Here is a 25,507-nt window from a genome sequence, read left to right as displayed (position 1 = left end):
CCACTTCCCCCCCTCCGCACTCCGACCCCTCCACTTCCCCCCCCCGCACTCCGACCCCTCCACTCCCCCCTCCGCACTCCGACCCCTCCACTCCCCCCCTCCGCACTCCGACCCCTCCACTTCCCCCCCCTCCACACTCCGACCCCTCCACTCCCCCCCCTCCGCACTCCCACCCCTCCACTTCCCTTCCCTCTGCACTCCCAACCCCTTCCCCTGCCACCGCAAATGACAATGAAAAGAGCAGAAAGAGGATATGCAAGAGCAGCAGAGCAGGCTTTTAGCACATATGAGCCTGATGCTGTCCAGTTCAGTTGAGAAACAGTCGAGAGTTGACAGAAACTTCTCCACCTTCTCAGGAGTGGTTGGGTTCGACAGGGTAGCGGGAGAGGGGGGGGGTACAGAGAGCGAGGAGTTGGAGACAAAATTTGGAATCAAACACAGCATTGAGGCATTCAGCCTTCTCACAATCAGTCTGCTGTGATGCCATTTGAAGCGAGGGAAGGGATGGAAGGAGGGGTGTGAGTATACTCCAAAGACAGACTCAACAAGGCACCACCAGGTTTTAGAGGAGGGAGGAAAGTTTGAAAGTTCAATCTTGAGGTTGGATAGATGTTGTTTTCTGGCTCTCCTGAAATTGGACACACACCTGTTGCAGGATTTGTGAAATGAGCGAAAATTGCCTTCAGTGGGGTTTGCTTTCCAGGAAGAGAAGGCAAGTTGTTTTAGAGCAACTGCCTCATCACAGTATTCAGTCTACCATGGACACAAAGGTCAGGTAGGGTATGGGATCATGCGCCGGAGCAGCGCATTGGTTCGTCAACTTTCTGCTGGTACTGCAGGAGCCTCCGTCTGGCCATCCCCCAGGCAGATGCCTGGTAATTCCCATGCCCTTGAGATGCTGATCAATCTGTTGCAGCCATGAGGGACGTGGTCGACCCATTAGCCTCCGCCACTCACGAGGCTCCCTCACTGAGAGAATCTGGTGAGCAGGATCAGCAGCAGGAAAATGAACCACATGTCCATACAGCCGCAGCTGACGCTCAAGGACTATGCAGGTAACAAATCATATTTGAGTCCCTCTCAGCAACCGCTCGTTGGACACAAAGTCCGACCAGCAATAGCCAGGGATTTTCCAAAGAGACCTGGTACCAAAGTAATTAAGTCTCCATCTCAGATCCCTGGTCAGAATCCAAGTCTCACATCCATAGAGCAAGATTGGAAACACCAAGGACCTGAAGACTCAGACTTTAGTCCTCCTGCACAGGTACTGACAGTGCCACAACCCATGATCCAGTGAATCCATGACTCCCCAGGCACAACCCAGACGTCTATTGACCTCTGACTCACAGCCAGCAGAGACATGAATATCACTGTCAAGGTAAGTGAATCTCTCCATTTCTCAACATCCTCACTACAAAGGGGTACAGACAAGATCGCAGCATCCAAGATGTCATTGAAAGCATGGATATTAGCTTTGACCCAGGATATCCGTAATCCCAGCGGCTCAGACTCCTCATTCAGCACCTTGAGGGCCCCCAAAAGGATATCCAGAGTCTCTGCAAAGATGACTGCATCATCTGCGAAATCAAGGTCAGAGATCTTGACATTCCCAAACGATGCACTGCAGCTTGATATCTCCGACATCCTCCCCAGAATCCAGTCCATACAAGCGCTGAAAAGTGTGGGGGGGGGGGGCAGTACACACCTGTGATGATGAACTCCAGTAACAACTGGAAATAAGTTGGAGATGGTATCAACACATCTCACAGCACTCTCAGTACCAGAGAATAGTTCAAACATCAGATTGATCCGTTTTAATGGCACCCCATGAGGACCAGAAATCCTCCAGAGGGTATCCCAATTCAGAGGATCAAATGCTTTGCAGGGATCAACATAGGCTGCAAGCAGACCCTGCCGAAACTCTAATCTGTGTTCGGTGAGGACCCGAAGAGCAAAGACACGGTCAATCGTTGACCTCATTGGTGGAAAGCCTGACTGCTCTGGGTGCTGGTGCTCAAGCAGATGGTGGTGAACCCTATCAAAAATTATCTGAGCAAAGACATTGCCTGGCACTGAGGGCAGCGTCACCCCTCGTTAGTTGTTGCAGTCCTGGCGATCACCCTTCCCTCTCCAGAGAGGGACAACAAAGCCCCTCTTCCAGTCGGTTGGGATGATGCCTGTCTTCCAAGCAGAGCACATAACAACATGCAACGACATGAGTGCAGCATTTCCACCAGCATTTAGAAGTTCAGTATAGATGCCAGAGAACCCAGGAGCTTTACCCCATTTCAACCGGTTCATCGCAGCCTGTGTTTCTGCAAATGAAGGTGGATCACAGTTGATTGGAGGGTTGGCAATAGGGATAGTAACATCCAACTCAACAGCTGTTGGATCAGCCTGGTACAACCGCTCAAAGTAACCAGCTCAGCCTGTCTTCACTTCGGACTCCTCTGTCAAGAGCCTACCACCCTCCGCTCTAATTGCAGTACACCGAGGGACGGGCTTGGAGTATCGCAATGCGTGAATTGCCCTGTAAGCAGGATGAGAATCACTTCACCATAGGTGATGCTTTACCCCCCAAAGATTCCTCGCACAAAGGCCTCCTTGTCCACCATCAGCACACGTGCAGTTTTACGCCTCAACTCCCTGAACAGCTCCGCTCTGCCATTAAGCCTGGCCCTGTGACTCTCGTCAATGGTATCCAGTGTCCCGAGAGACAAAATTCTTCTTCGCCCTACTGTGAGTTCCAAGGTGAGTAGTAAGCCACATATCTAATCTGGCTCGACTCTGGGAATAAAGAAGGGTAACTAAATTCAAGATAGTATGGATCTGTGTACAAGAGAGCAGGTTTCTGTGGAAAATCCCAGGCTGAGTTAATATCAGGGGTAGTAGATATAGAGGAAACCAGTCCTGAAGTGAGAAGGCTGATTGCAGTCCCTGCCAATCTGCCTGAGTAAACTGCCAGATTCACTGGTGCTAAGGCAGATCTCTGAGAATTGCCAGAGGAGATGTTGACTCTCACAAGCATATGATCAGATGAACCAATTGGAGCAGAGAAATAGCAGGAGACATTTGCAGGGATGTTTGTCATCACAAAGTCTAGAAGTGAGGATTTGACATTGGGAGAAATCCTTGTCGGAAAGTTCACAGATCGAGTCAGTTCAGTGGAGTCACAGAAGTCCTTTCCTGAAGTGCCATGACTGGTGAGAGAGATGACTGCATCATCTGCGAAATCAAGGTCAGAGATCTTGACATTCCCAAACGATGCACTGCAGCTTGATATCTCCGACATCCTCCCCAGAGGTACCAACACTGAGCCAATTTTCATGGCAACAATTTAAATTGCCACACATGAGGAAGAAAGAATTGCGATGAGTGGTTAAAATTAAAACTTTGTCTGGCAGAGAGATGTAGATGGAGTAATCAGTGTTTTGAGGACTGTACAACACACTGACAAACAAGAGATGGGAGCAAAGAAGAATTTGCAGCCAAAGGTGCTCCTGGGGGTAGGGAGGTGTAAGATCAGTAAGTAGAATGTGAGAAATTGAGTTGTTGATGTAAAGTGCAACTTTGCCGCCAGAGCGAGGTTAAGGCTTATCAGATCGGAGGAGACAATACCTTGGGAGAGACATTGAATCTAAGGAATCGAGGATGTCCTGTCAGAGTGAAGGATTCTGTTAAACAGATGATGTCTGGTTTGTCGGCATCTGCCTAGATTGAGAGATCTGTCATGTTGGAGTGGAAACCGAGGATCTTCGAGTTCTACCCAGTTATGGACAGGGAGGTGGTGTTGGGAGGGTGCAGGACGGGAGTGAAATTTTGCGAGGGGAGGGTGAGGGGAAGGCTGTGCAGGGGCAGGGTGAAATGAAAGGTTTGAGTGTGTGGGGTGAGAAGGAAGCATTGAGGGGTGGGGTGAGAGGGAAGCATTGAGGGGGTGGGGTGAAAGGGAAGCTTTGAGGGTGTAGGGTGAGAGGGAATCTTTGAGGGGTGGGGTGAGAGGGAAGCTTTGAGGGGTGGGGTGAGAGGGAAACTTTGAGGGGTGGGGTGAAAGGGAAACTTTGAGGGGTGGGGTGAAAGGGAAGCTTTGAGGGGTGGGGTGAGAGGGAAGCTTTGAGGGGTGGGGTGAGAGGGAAGCTTTGAGGGGTGGAGTGAGAGGGAAGCTTTGAGGGGTGGGGTGAGAGGGAAACTTTGAGGGGTGGAGTGAGGAGGGATGCAGAAAGGGGAGACATCAAGCTTTGAGGAGATGGGGTGAGGGCGAGAGCAGAAAGAGAGGACACGAAGGGGGGTAATGCTGATTCCAAATTCCCAAATTGGACAAACAGAGATAAAGATCATGGGATGTGAGGTAAGAATTATTATTGAAGGCATGTATAAAGGTGATGCTCGAGGTGTAGAAGGAGGGTTGGTCTACCAAATACTTAGCTGACAAGACAGTTTTGGAAAATAATGTTTGTGAAGAAGAAGAAGAAGAACAACAACAACAACAACAACAACAACAACAACAACAACATGAATAGTTTGTGGTGAAGATGATCATGTAGGGTACTCCTTTTTTTTTTTTTTTTTTTTTTTTTTTTTTTTTTTTTTTTTTTGTATACCTTGGTCGAGGCTCGTATGAGAGCTAACACACAACTCACAGCAAGGAGGCATGAGACAAGAGGGGTGGGAGTGGAAGGGACAAAACATTGGGGAACAGACACAGGTGAACTGTGGAAGGGAGAGGGATGGGGATGGGACGGGGAACATGGCGAGGAGAAGATGGACATTACAGGGACTTTCAGGAAGGAAAGCAGGAGAATTGAAGGAAGTGGGCATGGGTGGATTATCGGGGGTAGAAAAGATCGAGGATTTGGATGGGGGAAGATAAGAGGTGGTGGTGAACAGCTGTTTTGAAAGCCTGGAGGGAAGAATGGGAAAGAATAGAGTGAGGAAGTTTATTCCAAAGGCGGGAAAAAAGAGGAATGAAAGAGTGAAGATGAGCAGTGATTCGTGATTTTGGTAGTTTTACCAGAAGGGGGTTGTTGGCGGACCTTGAGCGCCCTGTGGAAATGTGGTTGGGACAAATCGCAGAGAGAGCAGGGGGGGCAAGGCTGGAGAGGAGTCGGTAGAAGACAGAAAGACCACCGACCAACCTGCGGTGATTGAGTGAGAGGCCCAAAGACTCAGCTTCATTGCGGGAGATGCCAATGATCTTAAAAGCCTGGAGATGCCAATGATCTTATATCTCCTGGCGGAGATATAAGAAAGTGAAGCATTTTCAAACATTTTAAATGCTTTTTAAGGAAGAATGAAGAAGCGTTGAGAGTCAATGAAGATTCAGTTTGGAGATATTGATAAAAGGGAGAAAAAAAAGAATGGAGTACAAGCAGAAGGAAATTCAAGTATAATGAAATTGTTGTGGAGTGGAAAAAAAGTTTTTGTTTTTGTTTGAAGCGAGGAGGAGAAATCAGATGTTGAGGAGGTTGAAGTGAAATGCTTCGGAAGAAAGAAACAAAACGAGGAATCAGGAGACAAAAGGGATATGTAATTTTCACAGTGGCTGTCCAAGGAACGGCTAAAGTAGGCATTTAACAACACGAAAACTAATTTGACAAACAAGAATAGTGACCGCCCTGCAGGCGATCATGTTCCAAACACGCAGCACGTTCTTTTGATGCATACCTTTATTTGGGCGATGTATACGCAACAACATAATAACCCGGGTTATATGCAAGGAGCAAAAATATACCTACTGCTCATCATTCAAAACACCTCATGACACTGGAAAACGTGGTGACAGGAATACTGCACTGTAAATGGTGGAGACTTGTAATACCTTCTCTCACCTGGAGGCGGCGCTACACGATACACATTTACATGGAGAATTTGCGTCCTCCCACGTCCCTCCCCCAAGACCACCGGCAAAGATAAAAAATACACCTATACATTCATTGGGGTTGTGCTGATCCTATGCAGTAAATCTAGATGTAAGCGGCCTAGAATTGTAGGAGTAGTGTGACAAACAAACACGCACACAAACAGATAACTTTGCCGCCAGGATATAGAAGTTCCTAAGAATATAGTCAGTAATAATCGCAAGGATTGACAAATACAGTACAACAAGATCCAATAAAATGGAAAATTGGATGCAAACACAAACGGCAACACAGGGACGAATATATAACAGAAAAAAGAAAAGGAAAAAAAAAAAAACACGAAAAATCCGGTTGGGAAAACTTCGCTTTAATGAGGTAGAAGTGGCAGCTACAGATTTAACCATCACGTGGAAAAATCTCCGACCTTTTACGAGTCCATACTCTTTACCAATGTTGAGGCTCCCAGAGCACCACCAAATTCAAGCCGTTACTGCATGTCCAATGATTTGTGATAACTTTCAACGAAAAGAACTAATTAAATCATTTATTATTGCATTACTATGCAGTACTTCATGGTCTCACACACATGCAAGCGTGCTCATCCTCTCTCATCCTCATTCCCCTCATCTGGCATCTCTAAAATTGAACGAAACATAACAGGACATAGCCTAATCATCATTGTGCCACTTTCACTTGCATAAAAATTTAAATGTGCCAGAATATTACAATTTCTGCTATTTTTGCATCAAAGTTTGTTGACAACTAAAATGAATAATCAAGTTACGACATAATATCGCACTTGTCCCCCCCCCTCCCCCAGAATAATTTTAAATTATTGTTCAATTCCACTATTTTTTTTTTTCCTTTGTTTTGTCCACAAGAACAACTATCTTTTACCCATTTTTTTATTTCAATCTCAATTGGTGTCTGATCATTTCAGAATAAAAGGACAAGTAAAAATGGATAAAAGGTTTTGTACACATCAAAAGAGGATTCTCCTAAACAAGATGATTTGAATATTGCATCTAATAGTGGGGTACCATAATGAAAATATCGTTACACGGTGGACAAAAGCACAATTTTTTCACCAAAGCATCTCCATGGTATACCTTCTAGAAAAAAAGTAAGCTCCAAAAAAAATGATGGGAAGTGTAATATCTGACGTCATTATGACATCATCAGCTTATTATTATGTAATCATATTATAAAAAAATCAATGACTTAGAACTAAGGTGTTAAGCGCATTTTGACATCAAAATATATGTTTCCGAGGTCAAGGAATTCACTGCAATTGACATTTTTCTTCTTAGACAATGTTTAAAAGATTTACGACATCATTCTGACGTCATCCAGCAAAAGAAAAACTTGTATTAGATCCGTCTGCACATAAATTTGTTTGATTAGTTAACATCCACATCTCGAGACTTTAGTTCATAATAATCTTCCCGTTGAGTTACAGAATTTAAAACACCACAAGAGCATTTTTTTCCAGTAATTTAGACTGAGCTATTATAAGTTACACTTCATCATTATGCCGTTAGCTGGTTTAATAAAGGGGTAAATGACACAAAATGATAGATGTTGCATCAAATGAATATGCATATACATTATACAAATAATCGTGATTCTGTCCCAGTTTGTACCAGTGATTCCTTGAGATGCTAAAGAATATTAGCATGTCAGCCTACATGTTGTTTCTCCTATCATTATTTTTATTGCCTTGTTTAAAACACACAGTGATAGCTCCCCCTTCCTCACGCAAGTAATTCATTGTTCAAAATAGAAACATACAGAACTGGAATAAGTGTGATAGCTATAGTGTCGGTGATGAGCTGTAGTTGCAAGCAAGTTATTTCTGACAGTTGCAACTGCAAAGTTCTGTGCAGGGTAGACCAAATGGAACCCCCCAAACATGATCAGGAATTCATTTTCACTGTGAGTTGCAGGCCAGGTCCATTGAATATACTTGCAGTTCGCAAAAATTGGACAGTCACAAGTGAGTACTGGAATCTGGCCAGGGTTGAGGAACTCTGTGATGGACTTCAATATGTTCATGGCGTGCTTGATCATGGCTGGTGAATCTGACTTCTCTTGAAATCGTGGTAGAAGAGCAATCAAGGCAGGGGGATCGAGCGGAGGTGATTGCTGAGATGCATGATGGGCCGCCCATGAGATAGTGTCTCCCTTCTCATTTGCATTTCTGTCGAGAAGCTTGGAAGCATGCTGAATCCATGTCTCCTCCTTTTCTTTTGCTTCTTCAAGCCTCCCATTTACAGGTGTCATGATTACCTGTGGTACACTGGTATTTGATGCTTTCAGATGTACTGATTGAGCTATGCTAAACGAATCTAGAAGGTGAGGCTTCTCATTTGGATTTGCAGGAAGAAAGCAAGTTGCCACCTGAACACGTCCGAGATTATCTTTTGTAGGAAATTGGATGACACTTATACCACTTCCATGGAACGATCCTTTGGCTGTATAGTGGGGCAACTTAGCATAACAATTGTGCATTTTGTGAGGAAAGCACCAAATTTGGCACACTAGTAGCCTATGATATTATGAACAGATTTGGATATTGGGCCATCTCAAAATTTTTGATGGCAGTGGAAAATGGCTGCCACAGCCATCAGCGGCTGAATTTGAGATGGCCCAATATCCAAATCTGTTCATAATATGATAGGCTCCTAGTGAGCCAAATTTGGTGCTTTCCTCACAAAATGCACAATTGTTATGCTATATTTAGCTAAGTTTCCCCACTAGTAGTGGAAGAGGGATTATGGTCGATGTTATCCAGTGCACCAACAGTGAAGAGACTTTTCCTGAGAATAGATGGGCACACAATTTGGTCAGCAGTGAACTGGTCATACATTGCAGATGACAATTTATTATCCAGCTGCAGAACCCGGCTGTATGAGATGCTCAACTCTAGTTTAGCCAGTTGATCACTGAGTGTTCTGTTCCTTGTCAATGTGTGGATATTCAAGCCAATGTATACTGGAAGTGGAGGTTCTCTCTCAGGAGAATGTCGTTTGGGAGTCACCAGTTTCGTGTACCTTTTCTTTGCATTGTGGAGGAACAACTGGGCAACTGTTTGAGAAGCCTGTGTGTCATTAACATCGCTCTTCAAGTTTGGTCCATAAAGGATCATTGATGACAGGAGTGTAAGACTCGGAAGCATTGTCTGGCACTTAGGGGGGAAACTGCCAGAAAACTTGAAATGTGTTTCTCCAAAGATTTCTTCTCTGCATATTTTTGCTACTTTTGCAAAAAGTAGCGCTTCTGTTTGATAGTCATGTTCATGCAGAGCATCTTTCAGCATTTGTTGCAGGCCTTCTGGAAATACAAGAACAATGTTCTTGCCATCTGACTGTTCTTGCACACCGGTGTCGGCAAAGTGTTAAAGAAGCCTGCTTTTCAACCGGCTCTTGTTAATTGACACATCATGCCCAAGATTTTGAAGACGGCATTCATACATCTCATGAAGATCTGAAAACTTGAACAGGTATGTCCCATCCTCAATGGCAAACTCAACATAAGACACCAACTCCACAAACTCTCTGGCATCTGCTCGTTCTCTTTCTGTGTTGGAAGAAACACCTTCACGGCGATGAGCCCGATGTCTGTTTCTGTATCGTGTTTAACAGTTCAGGTGGTACTTGGCTTCTAAGGCGATTAAATCATCCTCTGTTATTTTGGACAAGAGTTGGTCATCCTGCATATCAGTTGCCATTTTTCTGAGGGACTGATCAGTGCCAAATTTTTGGAAGTTGTGTAATTTTTGGTCGCCTGTTTTTTCACAGAAGATGCACACATACTTGGCATCAAATACCGACTGCCGCTTTGACCGTCTCATCTCAGGAGCTTAGGCTTCATGTTTTCTTTTCCCCATTACTTGTCTGTTGAGTTTGGAATCATTGAATTTCTGATGGCAAGAACGATGCCATGAGGTATTATTTTTCACAAAAGTTTCTACTGTTCCTTCAGTTCCATATTCTACATCAACTGGCAGCGCATTTATTTGTCTGAACTCAACATTTCCCAGGAATGCAGCATATACTTCTCTGGCATTACGTTTAAATCCTTTCTGTGGACAAGATAGTTTTTCCGGTGTAGTTTTCTTGCAGATTACACTGAACAACAAATTTCAAAATTTTTTTTTTACTGGAGATGTGTAAAGTGATTAAGACTAATTTGGGTACGCTGATTTCAAAAATCATAACCGTTTTGCTGTATCACGTCAGAATTTTCAGGAACAGAAATATTCCCATTGCCTAGAAGTCAGGATTTCAATGAAATTTACATATGTCTTTAACATGTCTATTTCGTACAATTGTTGTTAACTTGTGTTATATTTCTTTCTTTCAGATAAAGATGAGTAGGCATTCCTGTACCAATCATCCTGACAACTTCTGTTATGTCTGTGGTCGGTATACCAAAAAAGATCAACAGCGAAGTATATCTACAGCAGTGAAAATGAAGGCCGCCTACTTTCACTACTTCGGGTGTAAGGTGGGGGACCAAGAACAGGGCTGGGCACCACACATCTGCTGCACAAGCTGTCACACAACCTTGACTCAGTGGTTGGTGGGCAAGCGCGCGAGCATGCCATTTGCGGTGCCCATGATATGGCGTGAGCCGCAGAATCATCATGATGATTGTTATTTCTGCTGCACAAGCATCGCCGGCTTCAACAAGAAGAATAAAGGTCACATCAAGTACGCTGACTGCGTCTCTGCTCGTAAACCTGTGCCTCATGATGACGAGAAGCCCGTTCCAACACCTCCAGCTGATCAGAACATAGCTGTAAGCAGTGGTGAAGAGGATGGTGATGATGAACCTTTTGAACCCGACACTCAAGAATCACACCTTCTGAACCAGGGAGACTTAAATGATCTTGTAAGAGATCTTTCGCTGTCAAAGGCGAAGGCAGAGCTGCTTGGATCAAGGCTGCAGCAGTGGAATCTACTTGAACCTAACACCAAGATATCCTTGTTCAGAGCACGTCACAGAGACATGGCTGAGTTATTTGAGATGGAAGACACGATGACATTCTGCAGTGACATCAACGGTCTGTTGAAAGAACTTGGGTGTGATCACGATCCTGCAGACTGGCGCCTCTTCATCGACTCGGGGAAGAACAGCTTGAAGGCTGTTTTGCTCCACAATGGCAACGAGAAACCATCAGTCCCACTGGCTCACGCGTTCGGCATGACAGAGACCTATGAGACTATGCGGCAGCTGCTTGATTCCATCAAGTACAATGACTTCAACTGGCACATCTGCGGAGACTTGAAAGTGGTGGCGCTGTTGTTAGGGCTGCAGTCAGGCTACACGAAATACATGTGCTTCCTTTGTCTCTGGGATAGCAGAGACGACAAGAATCACTGGACGAAGAAAGATTGGGAAGAGCGAAAAGAGCATGTACCTGGTCGACACAACGTGAAGCATGTCGCCCTTGTCGACCCAGCCAAGGTTTTCCTTCCACCACTCCACATAAAGCTCGGCTTGATGAAAAGTTTTGTACGGGCAATGGATCTGAATGGGCGTGGGTTTTTATACCTCAAGGAAAAGTTTGGCAACACCTTGTCGGAGGCCAAGATCAAGGCTGGTGTCTTTGTTGGACCGCAAATCCAACAGATTATGAAGGACGAAACTTTTCCGACAACTCTAAACCCCAAAGAGCTGGCAGCGTGGAGGAGCTTCAAAGCTGTGACGGACAACTTCTTGGGGAACGAGCGCGCGGACAACTATGAAGAAATAGTGCAGCAGCTGCTGGAGTCCTTCAGGAAACTTGGCTCCAGGATGTCCCTGAAAATCCATTTCCTACACCAGCACCTGAACTTCTTCCCTGACAACTTGGGAGCAGTCTCGGACGAGCACGGCGAGCGATTCCACCAAGAGATTTCACTCATGGAGACGCGTTACCAAGGGCGGCACAACCCGAACATGATGGGCGATTTCTGCTGGTTCCTGCATCGTGAAACTGACACAGAGCAGCACAAACGCAAAGCCAAATGCCTAAAGCATTTTTAATTACATTCTAGTGGAGTTTTTCTGTAATTTCTATAATTTTGAAGCATTCATGATGAAATAAATGAATAAATGAATTTTTGTAAATTTCATTGAAATCCTGACTTCTAGGCAATGGGAATATTTCTGTTACTGAAAATCCTGACGTGATACAGCAAAACGGTTATGATTTTTGAAATCAGCGTACCCAAATTAGTCTAAATCACTTTACACATCTCCAGTAAAAAATTTTTGTTGTTCAGTGTTATGCAAACACTCCAATCCATGATAACCTGAAATTGAAAGGAAATAATGCAGAAAACCATACACAGTATAGTCGAGTCATAGGGTACTACGACTGGCATGCTTTACGATTAAAGGTTACTGTAGGCCTAACTTTGGGTGGGGCCTCATGTTACAGTGAATGTTACTTACAGTGAATAGCCCTAGCCTAATGTTAGGGCCTAACGACAGTATAGTCGAGTCATAGGGTACTACGACTGGAGTGCTTTACGATTAAAGTTTACTGTAGGCCTAACTTTGGGTGGTATGGGGCCTAATGTTACTTACAGTGAACAATAGCCCTAGCCGTAACGTTAGGGCCTAACTTCTGGGCTTAGTTATTTACACTGCAGTTCAAAACACTCACAACACCCCAATTGATCGGCTAAGAAAGAACCAACTATTTGGGTGCGTTTTCTTTACATCCTGTCATTTACTATACCTGTTGTAAAATTTTGGTCCTCTTTGCTTTTACTGTGAATTACTATTTTCCTGATCACGGTGACTGGCAACGAATTGAAGACTAAGATACGTACCGTACAGAAGAATTAGCCCACTATAAGATGGTGAAAAATGCTAAATTTGAATAGCTAAACTAAGATCGCGTATATTCCCGGGAACGTATTGTTTGAACATGGTCTTAAATCACATTTGAGACCGGGAACCCTTGCATTTATCCCCCAATTGTTATGTTTTGTTTTCATTTGTTTTGTTTTATTTATTTTTTTTACACATTTGAGCAATGACATCACTGCAACATAGTGAGCTTAAAAAGGGTTATATAACAATTACCTGTTTCTTGAAAAAAAATCTCAGCACAGTACTTCACAACCTTATGCATTGTTAACATTAATGTTATACATTAATTTGTGCTAATATCTTGTTAATTATTGATGTTATACATTAATTTGCGCTAATATCTTGTTAATTATAATATAATTATAATATTATAATAAATATAAAAATAATATCATTAATGTTATACATCAATTTGCGCTAATATCTTGTTAGTCTATTGTGACGTCATTATGACATCATTAAATACACTTCATGTCATCAGATTTGTTTGGAGCTTACCCTCTTTTTGATCCTTATACGTGGGCAAAGCTTTGCTAACAAAATTGTGCTTTTGTCCACAGTATAACGGTCCTTGGCATTTTTGTTAATAAGGTACCTCACTATAAATCGCAAGACTTGTGTAATTTTAAAAAATGAAATAACTTACGACACAGGGATAACAGACTTTTGCATTCTGAACAAAATGGTTGTGGGAATCAGAAATCTTGCTCATTTTGCATTCTTTATTTTCGCAAAGAAAACCCAACACTTTAAACAACTACAGAGTTCATAGAACACATTACCCCTTGCTGTCTTGGACATAAGCGGGGTCTACGAGCAGCAAACTTGATTGGTCGAGATGATGGAAAATGCCATAACATTTTGTCCAAGTACTGCTACACTGAAGGATTTTTAAAGTGTCAAAAAGGCGATTTGTGTTCCACAGTTTTCAAGTATATAATTCAATTGAAATAAAATAAAGATTTTAATGGTTGTCGAAACAAAAAATCCAGAAGTTTACTGCCATTGATTCAGTGTCTTGCACACCACCTTATTGAACACATTACTGTACATTAGTTATTCATGCCTGTTGGTTGTGTCCTTTATGATGTCCTTAAAAACAGTAGGTTTCCTGTTTGGAATGATTTTCAATTTTGTTTGACTGCCAGACAGGCCGACAAAGTAAAAAAAAAAACAATCACGTGATCGGGGAAAATTCAGAGCCAAAGTACTGCTAAACCACAGGTTTGTTTTCTGATTAGTGTTCGAAACACAACATTCAATTGAAATCAAGTTGTTCCTCAATCATAAACTGACGTTGGTCAACAGAAGGACAGACAGACAGAAGCAAACCAATTCCTAAACATCACTTTTCGATTCGTGTGCATGGGGTAACTATGAACAGCTTGACAGTACATTGTCATACCTTGTAAAAAGTACAGGCATTGCTGACAAGAAGACGAACATCAGATGTAAGCTCTTCCACTGTCTGATAGTCTTCTGCCCGTAGTTTATGCTGTATCATCAGCAGGTCCATTGGCTTGGACACAACTTCATAGAACTCATGATTAATTCTGTAGCAAGGTGATGTAAAGTAAACATATACAATCCACATTTGGTCAGCATTCCACGATGATAATAATCTGCAGCACTGATGAACTTTCTCTCCTTTCATGATGACAATTGCCACTGGCTTTGATGGGAAAACTAAGATCCTCACTCAGATGTTATTCCTACTGTCAGAGAAAGTCTTATCATTGAATGTGGATGGCAATTTGAACATTCAACACCAGATAAATATGAAAAGATCTTTGACACCAAGTGAACAACAAAAAGGTTTACTTGAGCCAAAATAGTATTGAATGGATTGCTGAAAAATGTAGAACAAATATCTGAAAAAGTAAATTAATAAAACTTAAATGTCTTGCAAAAACGAAGTCACACAAAATCCAAGGTAGAGAAAGAACACCTGCAAGCATGAACACTTTCAAGTGTAGTGGAAGTTTTGAGGTTCAATACCTGCGCTTTGGCTTTTGGATAAAACCTTCACAAAGCAGTCGGCCCCGTATGTCACGACAGTTCCTCATAGTGCTGTACAACTCGTGGCACAAAGCAAGCTGCAGGTCATTTTGAAAAAGGACCAAGAAAACATTAGTACTTTCAAAACAACAGTTTGCAAAAGAGAGAAATAAGGGTCTACATATTTGGCAAGATGATGCAGGCCACAGGTTACATAATACACTTTTCTACATTTCAGTTACAATGAGCCCAAATGAAAAATTACAGACAAAGCGGTCCATGTTTGTTTGTAAAGTTCTCTGAAGCCCCTCACCACGTCTTGTATTTCACTGAGGGCCAATCATCTGTGGCACCCACATCATGCATTTTTACATCTTTCTTTGGTTTTCCACCCAGATTAGCCCTCTTGGTTCTTGTGACTGGCAGGATGGCATCGAGGTATGTACACTCGCCTCTAACCTGTCTAGCCTGGGTTTGAATGCCGGCTTAGCTATAAACTGTCATCCCAGTGTTTGACAAGCAGGGCGATTCATCAATGTATGTGGCATCCCTCGTATGGACGTTAAACTGGACATCATGCCTGCTGGCATTAGTTGGTGGATCTTAAAAGATCCCACGTTGTCCTCTTTGAAGAGTCTGCGAACTATCGCCGGCACCCTGGCCAATTACCTACCCTGACTTCCTGTGTTAGAGTGGTGACCCATCCAGGATTGCAACAGTGGCCATAGAAACTTCTTCGGCAGCATCGACGCTCTGGAGAGCATGGTTCATGACCTGATCTTCCCTGTGGTGTTTTTTTTTTTCAATACAAGGTTTAAGGATTGTAATGGAGCTGCCACCCACACACATGGACATACGGATGAGACATACACTTAACACAGCCACTGAACTTGGGAGAAGTGCTGTGAGTACCAGAGATGCCACCACTTCCCAGAATACTCTGGGTACCAGCGATGTCACAACAATGGTGCCGCTTTTCCCACCGCACTCAGCGAGGCATTTCCCAAGGAGGAATTTCCTCCTCCCCACGGATGCCAACCTATGGGGATTGTCCGTGCTCTTAACCTTTTAAATGCTGAACTTCATGCAAGGAAGCAGCACATCCCATTTTTAAAGACTTTGGTATGACTCGGCCGGGGTTTTAACCGCCAACCTCCCAGACTCGGAGCGGATGCTCAAACCATTACACCACTGAGTCTGGTTTCCATGCTTTACACAGTAAGAAGAAGATCTGCATTGCAAATAAGTCTTCTGATGATACAAATAAGTCGTTCAAGCAGCCATTGTTACACATCAATTTCCAGACTATGTACAATCAGCTTGCGACCCTGTATTGCAGAACTTGTTCCACGTGTTACAAGACCTGGATGATAATTAGGATCAAGAAGACATGGATGATGCTGCTGCTGGCAAGCCAGTGCAATTTCTCTTGTCCTGTGCGGCAGCAGAATAAACAAATATGGACAATGTAAAGTATGCTTGCTGTAATGTTCAAGAGGAAGGGAGTGAGACTGCATGAATGGTCAGGGAAATCCCCACATTACAACTGCAACAGAATAAAATAAAAAAAAGAGTCTTCTTCATAGGAAACGAGAGAGTTCACAAAACACCTTGATTCACAAAAAAAGTTCGTCTTCCGATTCATGTTTGAACTATAACATTCACCTGAAATCAAGTTGTTGCTCGATCATAAACCGACGTTTGTAGACAGACAGACAGACAGACAGACAGAAAGACAGACAGGCAAAGTGAACCAATTGCTTAACCCTGCTTTTCGCTCCGCATGCGCGGGGTAAAATAAGGAGCTATAATATCGTGGTGGAGGTGTACTGAGATCACTAAAGGGAGAGTAAGATTACTCCAATGGAGTCCAAACCGCATCGTCCTCCAGCATCTAAATGAGATTGTGACAACTTTGGGGAAATCCCCATGTGGAACCCACAAGTAGGCACAGATTATGATGCAGGGAATTGCAACGATGTTAGAAAAGAAAAAAAAATTTGATGTTTGACATTTGACAGAATTTGATGTTTGAGTTTGAGAACTTGAAGCTGAGTATTAGACATGCCAATGCATATACCGTATTACCCCGCTTATCCGGCAAGTTGGGGCAAGGTCATTTTTGGCGGATAAGCGGGGGTGGCGGATAAGCGAGGGTACACGCGAGATGATCTGGAGGGGTGCAAGGGGTGTCAGGTAGGGCTCGTAGGAGCCTAAGAATCTCATTCCCTACTCACTAGAACGAAACCAAACAAACGGAACAACATACACCATATTTTCATAAATGATTCACGTTTTTATTGCCGCACATACAGTACATGTGTGTTACGGGGCCATTACAGGACCCCAACAGGATGGAAGAAATCAGTAATTTCCTTTTGTTCAGCGACAGAGATTACAAGTTCATTCAGGCGCATCCTGAGTTTTGAAATGGCAGTAATATCCTCCTCGTTCGTATTACAGTTGCACTCTATGTACCTCGTGACTTGTTCCAAGGTGCGCCTCGCTTCCAATGCGCAAGGAACCGCAGCTACTTCTTCAGGTGCATCCGGTTCCTCGGTATCCTCGTCATGAATGGTAGTCACAAGATCGACGATTTCATCATCTGTAAGAACCTCGGTTGGTTCTAGATGATCATCGACATGATCGAATTATTCTGGTGTCATCAGCATGGCTCTATCTATGTTGAAATGTTCAGCGATCTGTTCGAACATGTTCCTCGGATACGTAGTGCTGGTGGCGGTCGAAGAAGAGGACGTTGTCGCAGGATCGAACCAATTGTCCGGGGTGATGCTAGTGTGTTTGAAACAGTTCTTGATGGTTTCGGGTTTCACTTTATCCCAAGCCATCTTGGAGAAGCGAATAGCGTCGCTCAGTTCCAGCTTCGGTTCTCGATTTTCGTCAATCGCATCCACCAAATGCTGTAGTTGACATCTTCGATAATACTGCTTGAAATTGTTTATGACACCGGCATCCATGGGCTGGAGATGTGACGTCGTGTTAGACAGCAGGAAATGCACTTTCGTATTGGTGAGACTGACTTGGCCCTCCTCACTCTCGGGCAGAATACGAGAGGGCGCATTATCCAGCAATATCAGCAAATGGCGGTTCGCTATTCGCATTTTCTTATCGAAATCGCGCAGCCAGTCGTGGAACACTAAGCTGGTCATCCACGACTTTTTGTTGTTGCGGTAATCGCAATACAAGTCATGCTTGAATCCCTTGAAGCACCTGGGATTAGCACTTTTCCCGATGACTAGTAAACGGGACTTATCACTACCGTCAGCGTTGCTGCAAACAGCTAGCGATATTCGAGCTTTTGCTTTCTTAGTTCCCCTCGAATACCCCCCCCCCCACCCCCGCAGTGAAAGATCGGTCAGGCAACATTTGGTAGAACAGGCCCATTTCATCCATGTTGTAGACAACACGAGGCTGGTAATCTTTCAGCACACCCTTTGCCTGTGTTCTACCAGCACTCACTAAATTCTGGGACACTAGCACTTTCACCGCATAACTTCCGACATACCATAGCGCATTTTGAAGTGATTCATCCAACCATTCGAGTAATGGAAGTTGACAATTTCCAGCTTACCTCCAAAAAACATGGCTTTCGTCCTCAGTATAGCTTCAGTTCGTGGAATGGTTTTAGCACGTGCTGAGCTAAACCAAAGAAAGAGCGCTTGTTCCATATTCGAATGTTTGCCACCGACTTGACGCATCATAGACGCGTCCAGCGATTTGTTCAGCCATCAGTCTGACTGTTTTATTTACGTCACCGATTGTCCTCCTCTTCACGGGCTTTCGCCATTTCGCTGCGAAAAAATTGGCAATGTCTTGTTGAGATTTTGATGGAAAACTCTGAGAGTACTCACAGATTTATCTCTTCTCTTTCACCGTCAAACACTGACGGTCCCTTTTCCTCTCTACAGGAGCCATGCTGTTTCAAATGTTTTTTAGAAACCACTAATCCACTAAGCACTGTTAGATCCACAATACACACTGGAAATAGCGCTGCAAATGCCACGAAAGCATAAACAAAATTAGATTTCACAATACTCTACCGGATGTGTACTGCCACAGGCTCATTAGTACATTTCTCCATGGAAGCGAGAAATTTCCTGATGACTCATCACTGGCGGATGGCACGGGTGGATAAGCAGGGTAATTTTTGCAGGGATTTCCATTACTCTGTACGTCGGGCAGACCTGGCGGATGGCGGATAGCGGGGTAGCGGATGAGCGGGGGAATTTGCTAAGCTTTTAGCTCAGATGTTCGGTTCCTGAGCAAATCACGGCGGATAGCGAGGGCGGCGGATAAGAGGGGGGCGGATAAGCGGGGTAATACTGTAGTATACAAACATGACTGCTTTTCACAATGAGGAAATTCATGAGGGACATTGCCATCGGGGAATACCCAATCAAAACACTACAATGCCAGCATTCAAACAAGCCGAATGAACGGCCAAAATTAACACAATGCTGTACACTCAAATGAAAACACTATTCAACACTTGCAAACCTGAAGTAATTAAGTTTGGCTTCAGAGTAGTATAGCAACAAACTTTGCCGTTTATTGAAATTCATCTTATCTGATGTTCATTTTCATGGGAGTCGATTGTAATAAAATTCCAAGATATTTTACATTTATTTGATTGTAGACGAACCCTATCTACAGGACCCATTTCACAATACTGTACAGTTTTTCTGGCGGGCAGTGGCACACTTGGATGACAGTTTAGATGGAATAAAACGATTAAACTGGAGATCGTTATCTGTGATAATATCACATATATCCCACCATGTAGCAAATTAAGTTGTTCACGAATCATAATTAGTGATTCAAAGACATGACAAATTGAAATATACCGGAAAATATCAATACCTGCTCAAGAGGCCGAAATTGGTGTCTCCGGCGTTTACGTGGAAACGGAAGCATGCTGGTGGTGTCCTGTAGTGCAGCACCTTCTTCCTTTCCAACACTCATGCCAGTTGGTGATGACAAATGCTTTCTTTTAACTCCCATTACAGGAGGAGCATAAAGTGCTGGGCCCACTCTAGGTTGGAACAAATCAAGATTACTTTGGATACATTCAGAAACTAATTCAATTTTCAAGTAAATATTATCATTCATGACTTTTACTTCATGGGTCTGGTTCATAAAATTAGAATAACGCGGCGAGAACAGGGCGCGTGCTTAATCAGTCGATTATAAACGATCAAGCACTCAATGTTTCTTTGACATCTGACATCCAAAGATAGATTTAACAACATTATCTCAGAAAATGTAAAAAATATGCTGAAAATTTATTTCTCATAAAAATCAGTGGCTGGCCATACATTGGATTCTGATTCTGATGGACCATACTCAGCTGCAGAGCGTTGGTACAGCCAAAGCAGTTTCTTGGCAATGGTGATACTGTTACGAATCTAGAAGCCATGAGCACTCAACATACAGGTCCTATAGATCAGTTATATCGGTAAGTATGTGTTCCGAGGAAGGGTCCCGTCCTATGTTTAATGGGTGATTAATTGTACGTGCGCTGTGAATTATTATCTTGCCAAAACGAAGTTTTTGCAAGATATGTTAGTCAGCTTATATGTTTGTTTTTTTTGTTTGTCTGTAATCACGTATAAAAAAATTCTGCAGAGCACAGTTATCATTGGAAATTTTTGTAACTTCGCATATCAGAGGCCTATAGAGGTCCCTTTCAGTGCACAAAATTTTGAAGGTCAGGTCAAAGGTCAAGGTCACTGTCGCAAATCAGGGGAGTCGACGAAACCCTTATTTTTTGAGTAATTTTGATCGGATCGTCTTCAAACTTCATGGGAATATAGTTCATGGTCTGGCGCTCAGCTGATTAATTTTTGGTGGCGATTGGCCTTGACCTTCATGGTTAGCGCCTGAGGTCAAACATATTTGACCCCAAGGTCAAATTTTCAAGTTTTAGGAACCATATCGTGTAGTACCTCAAATTGAACAGCTCGATGAGTGCTTTCTAGATATGTCAAGCTTGAGACATTATGACGTCATTTGGTGACGTTATGAGGCAAACGCATATTTTTCATGGTTACTCTGTAGAACGATTCTCATCGGAAACTCTCGTAGGCAGATATTCCTCAAGGAGTCGCTCCTGGTGGATAGCAGCTCTGTTCACCTCAGTGTGACCTTAAAGAAGTCACACGTGGTCACCTTTTGGCAAGATACGGGTCACCCTGTGGGTGACATTGGTTTATTTTATAGTTAGGATTTCTTCACCATACACTACAACAACGCCACCTTCCCGCACTCGCCCGGTCGCCATTACGCACGTATTTTGGCTGAGGACGTGGGCGGAACCTTCGTCGATTCGGGTCGAAGCTCTGCTCCGAGGAGGGGCAGAGAGCGTTTTCTACAGCCAATGAGAGGAGGGCGAGCACCACACGCGCGCCGCAGCCAATCGGGAGGCTGCCACGAGTCACCTGACAACCCACCGGCCAATCCGGAGGCGAGTTGCGTCGGGGGGGCGGGGGGGTGAGGAGAAGAGCGGGTGTGCGTGAGGAGGTCTGTACTTTTTTCCCTTGAGCCTGTCCAGAGAGGATCACCTGCCTGTCTCCTCTGCTGGCGCTTGCTGTCTCGTCATGTGCCGGAGCCCGACGCTGCCCTCCGTACCCAGTGCTTGCAGCGGCATCGAGTTGCAGGTTCAAGTCCCGCCGAGCCGGATCGTCAAGGGTCGCACGAGGCGGGAAGGTCCAAGCTAGCTCTGGCCTCCAGCTCACCTTTCCTCAAGCTGGAAACCTTCAATAAAGACCCGACAGGGTCCATTTCTTTGGGTGTGTGTCTGTGTGTGGGCCTGTCTTCAAGTAGAATTGTGCAAGTGCTTTCTTTTGCTCATTGTACATTATATTCTTTATTCGTGATAACTCTGCTCTGTGTTCCCCTCCCCGATTATTGTTATAAATAAATATCCCTTTTGTTGAACGTACCAGCTCGTTTCTGTGTTTCTTTCATTGGCTTAGCACGCTGTGTATTGAGAGATAGCGAGGGCAAATTGTTCATTTGGTCCAGCGCAGCTCTGGTAACTCCGCTCGGTTACGCCGGATCCGAGCTGTTACTTGCTACTTGGATTGGACAGAGTCGGCCGAGGGTGTGGTTTCCCGGTAGTTCGACTGCATGGGTATTTAGGTATATTGAAATTGGCAATTGACCCTACCCCACGTGGTCGACCTATTGGCAATCTTCGGTCCGAGAAGGGAGCCGTGACCTTTCGGATTTATCTGAAAGGTACGACCTAAATTCCGGGTGTTCAGTGGAGCCGACTCTACTGCTCCCCCTAGCAGTCGTGCTCGCCCCCGAGACCTGGCACCACAACAATACTGCGTGGTTTGCCATTGCCTTCCCAGCAGTAGTTAGGGCACGAATTTTGGGAATTTGGCCATGCTGTCAGGGATAGCTTGCCGACTCTTCACGAAGGACACCGCAAGATTTTTAACGTCCAGCAACTGCCGGCAGACAGTACACCCGTTTAACATCCATCTGAGGGATGGCACACAAATTGACGAGTCACCCTGCCTGTGAAATGCCAGGACGACAGATCATAGCTGGATCGATATGCGAAGCAAGGCTAGACCGCTTTGAGGTAAGCATGCGTACCTCTAGTCGAAGGCATCCTGCCAGCCCATATTCTGGATACTCGTATCAAAATACAGTATGAGAATAAACAATTTCCTGTGTCAAATAATTAGAATAGATGATATTTTATGTTGAGATACCTATCTAAATTTGGTTCATTTCTCATTATAAAGATTATAAGGTCTCCTGATGCATGTGCACAAGTACTGTACAAACGCATCTAGCCATGGGAAGGAAGCGAGACATCTCTGATACGAGGAAAGCAGCAGTCAAGGCACTCGCCGGTGTTGGAAAGTCATAGTCGATATCGCCAAACAAATTCTCTCTTCATAATCCACAGTATGTCGCATATTTAAAGAGCTTCACAGCGGGCGTGGTGTCGCATAATGCAGAAAAAATTCTGGAAGGAAGAGGACCACCACATCAAGAGATGACAGGAAGTTGGCCATTATTGCAAAGAAGCACCAGATCCAGTCTACAAAAAAACCTTGTTTGCAGGTGAAACGATGAAGGTGTCAAACATTCAGGTCTACAACCAACTGCCGTCCGTGAACTGGGATTTCTCTCCTGGGTGACTGCCATGAAGCCTCTCCTGAATGCATCCCAGAGGAGGTGAAGACTGTGTGTGTGTGTGTGTGTGTGTGTGTGTGTGTGTGTGTGTGTGTGTGTGTGTGTGTGTGTGTGTGTGTGTGTGTGTGTGTGTGTGTGTGTGTGTGTGTGTGTGTGTGTGTGTGTGTGTGTGTGTGGAGAGAGGAGAGAGGAGAGAGGAGAGAGGAGAGAGGAGAGAGTAGAGAGGAGAGAGGGAGAGAGGAGAGAGGAGAGAGGAGAGAGGAGAGAGGAGAGAGGAGAGAGGAGAGAGGAGAGAGGAGAGAGGAGAGAGGAGAGAGGAGAGAGGAGAGAGGAGAGAGGAGAGAGGAGAGAGAAAATAAAAAAAAAAACTGGTCTGTGGAACAGTGGTGAAATGTTATGATCATGAACAAATCAAAATTTTGTACCTCCTTTGGTGAAAGGGACTCCAAGTATGGCACCATCCAAAAGAGATGCATCACCCGATCTGCTCACCGCGGAGCATGGAGTTCCCACAAAGCCAGGTAGTATGGAGTGGCGTGGAGTGGAGTGGCGTTTGTGCCATGGGTATAGGACCTCTCTGCCTGCTGAATCAGACAGTTATTGTGACTATGTACCAAGACGTGCTGCAGCATTTCATGATCCTGACTGCTGAGGTGTTATTTGATGATGATGACTTAATCTTCCAGCAAGACCTGGCCCTGGCACAGAGCGCAAGGTCAACAACAGGGATGGCTTGCTGTACGTGACATAGTGATTTTATCTTGTCCTGCAAACTCATCCCACGAAAACCCAAAGGAGAATCTACGGTAAACCGTCAAATGCAAGCTGAACGAGTGAATGTACTCAAATCCCAAATGCTTCAGAAACTGAAGGATAAACTGGTTCAGTGCTGGGAATCCATTACCATAGAAGAAGGCAGCCACCTCATCACATCAATGCCCTGCCGCATAAGAGCTGTGATAAAAGCTAAACAAAGACCAACCAAATGATGAAGTGATTTCACGCATTTCAGATTTTCCATACTTTCCAAGAGAATGTTGTTCATTCTTTCTTAATATGTCAGAAACCTAAGAAACACCGAGTGCTATATTTTTTTTCTTTTTTGTATACAGTCAAGGCTTGTGAAGTGAACACTGAATGGATGGATTGTAATAGGAGACACCAACAGTGGCATTGCAGGCCAAATATAGAGGGAAACTTGGACAAACAATGGGTGTGGGGAAAAATAATTGTTTGGGAAGGATGCACAGGGTGGACAAGATGGATGCAGAAGCGTGCACCCTGTTCTTAATGAGTTTTTTCTAATTTTATGAACCCTACATCAAAATTCTAATTATTAATCCACTAACCATCACAAAATCATTTGATTTTATCAATTTCCAACTGTAAACTACACAGCAAATACAGTATGCAATATTATTCTTTCATTTGTCACAAAATTGTTGGGGTTATGATGAGGGAAACGCCTACAACCCAAACCCGATATACTTGTTGCTTCACAAAAAAATATTTTCACGAAAAAAATAAGTGACCACTATATTCGTTATTGTTGTCTGTCCGTCCGTCCGTCCGTCCGTCCGTCCGTCCGTCCGTCCGTCCGTCCATCCGTCCATCCGTCTGTCCGTCCGTCCGTCTGTGTCTGTCTGTCCCGAGCATAGCTCTGTGGGTTTTGATCCGATCCTGACAAAATTTTGGTGGCAGGTTTATATCATGATGTAGTTGTGTTTTCCTGAAAATGGGCGTGGTGCGCCCATTATGTGCGGAGCCACGCCCCAAAAACGTGTTTTTAGGGGTAGCCTATTTCAATATGCATCTTCTCCTCGGGGGTTTGTCGAATCTGACAGTGGTTTCGGTATTTGGTTAGCTCAATGGCACCTGCATAGCCCCACGGAGCTCGATTTTCATTTTCGTCCCAAGGTCAAGGTCACAAGGTCACAAACTTAGAAAATTGCGAATTGTGTTTTTAGGGGGTAGCCAATTTCAATTTGCATCTTCTCCTAGGGGGTTTGTAGAATCTGGCAGGGGTTTCGGTATTTCGTTAGCCCAATGGCACCTGCATAGCCCCACGGAGCTCGATTTTTCATTTTCGTCCCAAGGTCAAGGTCACAAGGTCAAGGTCACAAGGTCACGAATTTAGAAAATTTCGAATTTTGACATAAAAAAACCATACAACCGCCCAAACTTTGAGAGCTCGGATGACAATATTTTTTATGCATAATCTTGAGGTCATTCCTCACCTAAAGTCTTCAAACCATTTTGCTCTATCTCGAACACCTTGCCCGTGGCACCCTCTTCAAGTTTGTTTTTACGCTGATTTCATCAAAGTATGGATAATCCGATGAGTGTGAAATGCCATATAGCCTATATGGCGTTATATTGTTCCTGGAATGTTCCAGAGGAAGTTTTGCACTAAAGGTCATAATCCTTGACCTTTCACCTTTAAAGGTCACAAAGGTCAAATTTTCAAAGTTGTGGGAATCGAACCGGGTTTTCGACGAACTAACTCCAATAAGCTATAGCACGTATCCTGTTTCCTTATTTTAATGTCGACAACATTGTTTTGTGACCTTTAAAGGTTATGCAAAGGTCAAATTTTGAAAGTTCTT

The 25,507-nt window shown here is 44.0% G+C and overlaps 1 protein-coding gene across 9 annotated transcripts in view; it reads right to left on the bottom strand.

Moving 5' to 3' along the window:
* The window catches only part of PBRM1 (polybromo 1), a 256,688-nt gene that overhangs the window by 212,784 nt on the left and 18,397 nt on the right, over nt 1-25,507 (bottom strand). For 8 of the 9 annotated variants that reach the window (XM_085898354.1, XM_085898359.1, XM_085898355.1 and 5 more), the window contains exons 2-4: nt 19,605-19,776; nt 14,724-14,821; nt 14,131-14,278 (exon numbers count right to left, since the gene is read on the bottom strand). In XM_085898354.1, coding sequence (XP_085754480.1) covers nt 14,131-14,278; nt 14,724-14,821; nt 19,605-19,745 — 387 coding nt within the window. In that variant the 5' untranslated portion in view covers nt 19,746-19,776. Of the gene's footprint in view, nt 1-14,130; nt 14,279-14,723; nt 14,822-19,604; nt 19,777-23,326; nt 23,351-25,507 lie in introns of those variants that run through there. The other variant, XM_085898358.1, reaches the window with a different exon arrangement.

This window comes from Eptatretus burgeri, chromosome 10, assembly GCF_056783735.1.
Source record: "Eptatretus burgeri isolate ZD-2024b chromosome 10, Ebu_testis_v1, whole genome shotgun sequence".
NCBI classification, from domain to species: domain Eukaryota; kingdom Metazoa; phylum Chordata; class Myxini; order Myxiniformes; family Myxinidae; genus Eptatretus; species Eptatretus burgeri.
Note: the sequence above shows the minus strand (reverse complement) of the source record. Positions and strands in the feature narration are given on the sequence as shown.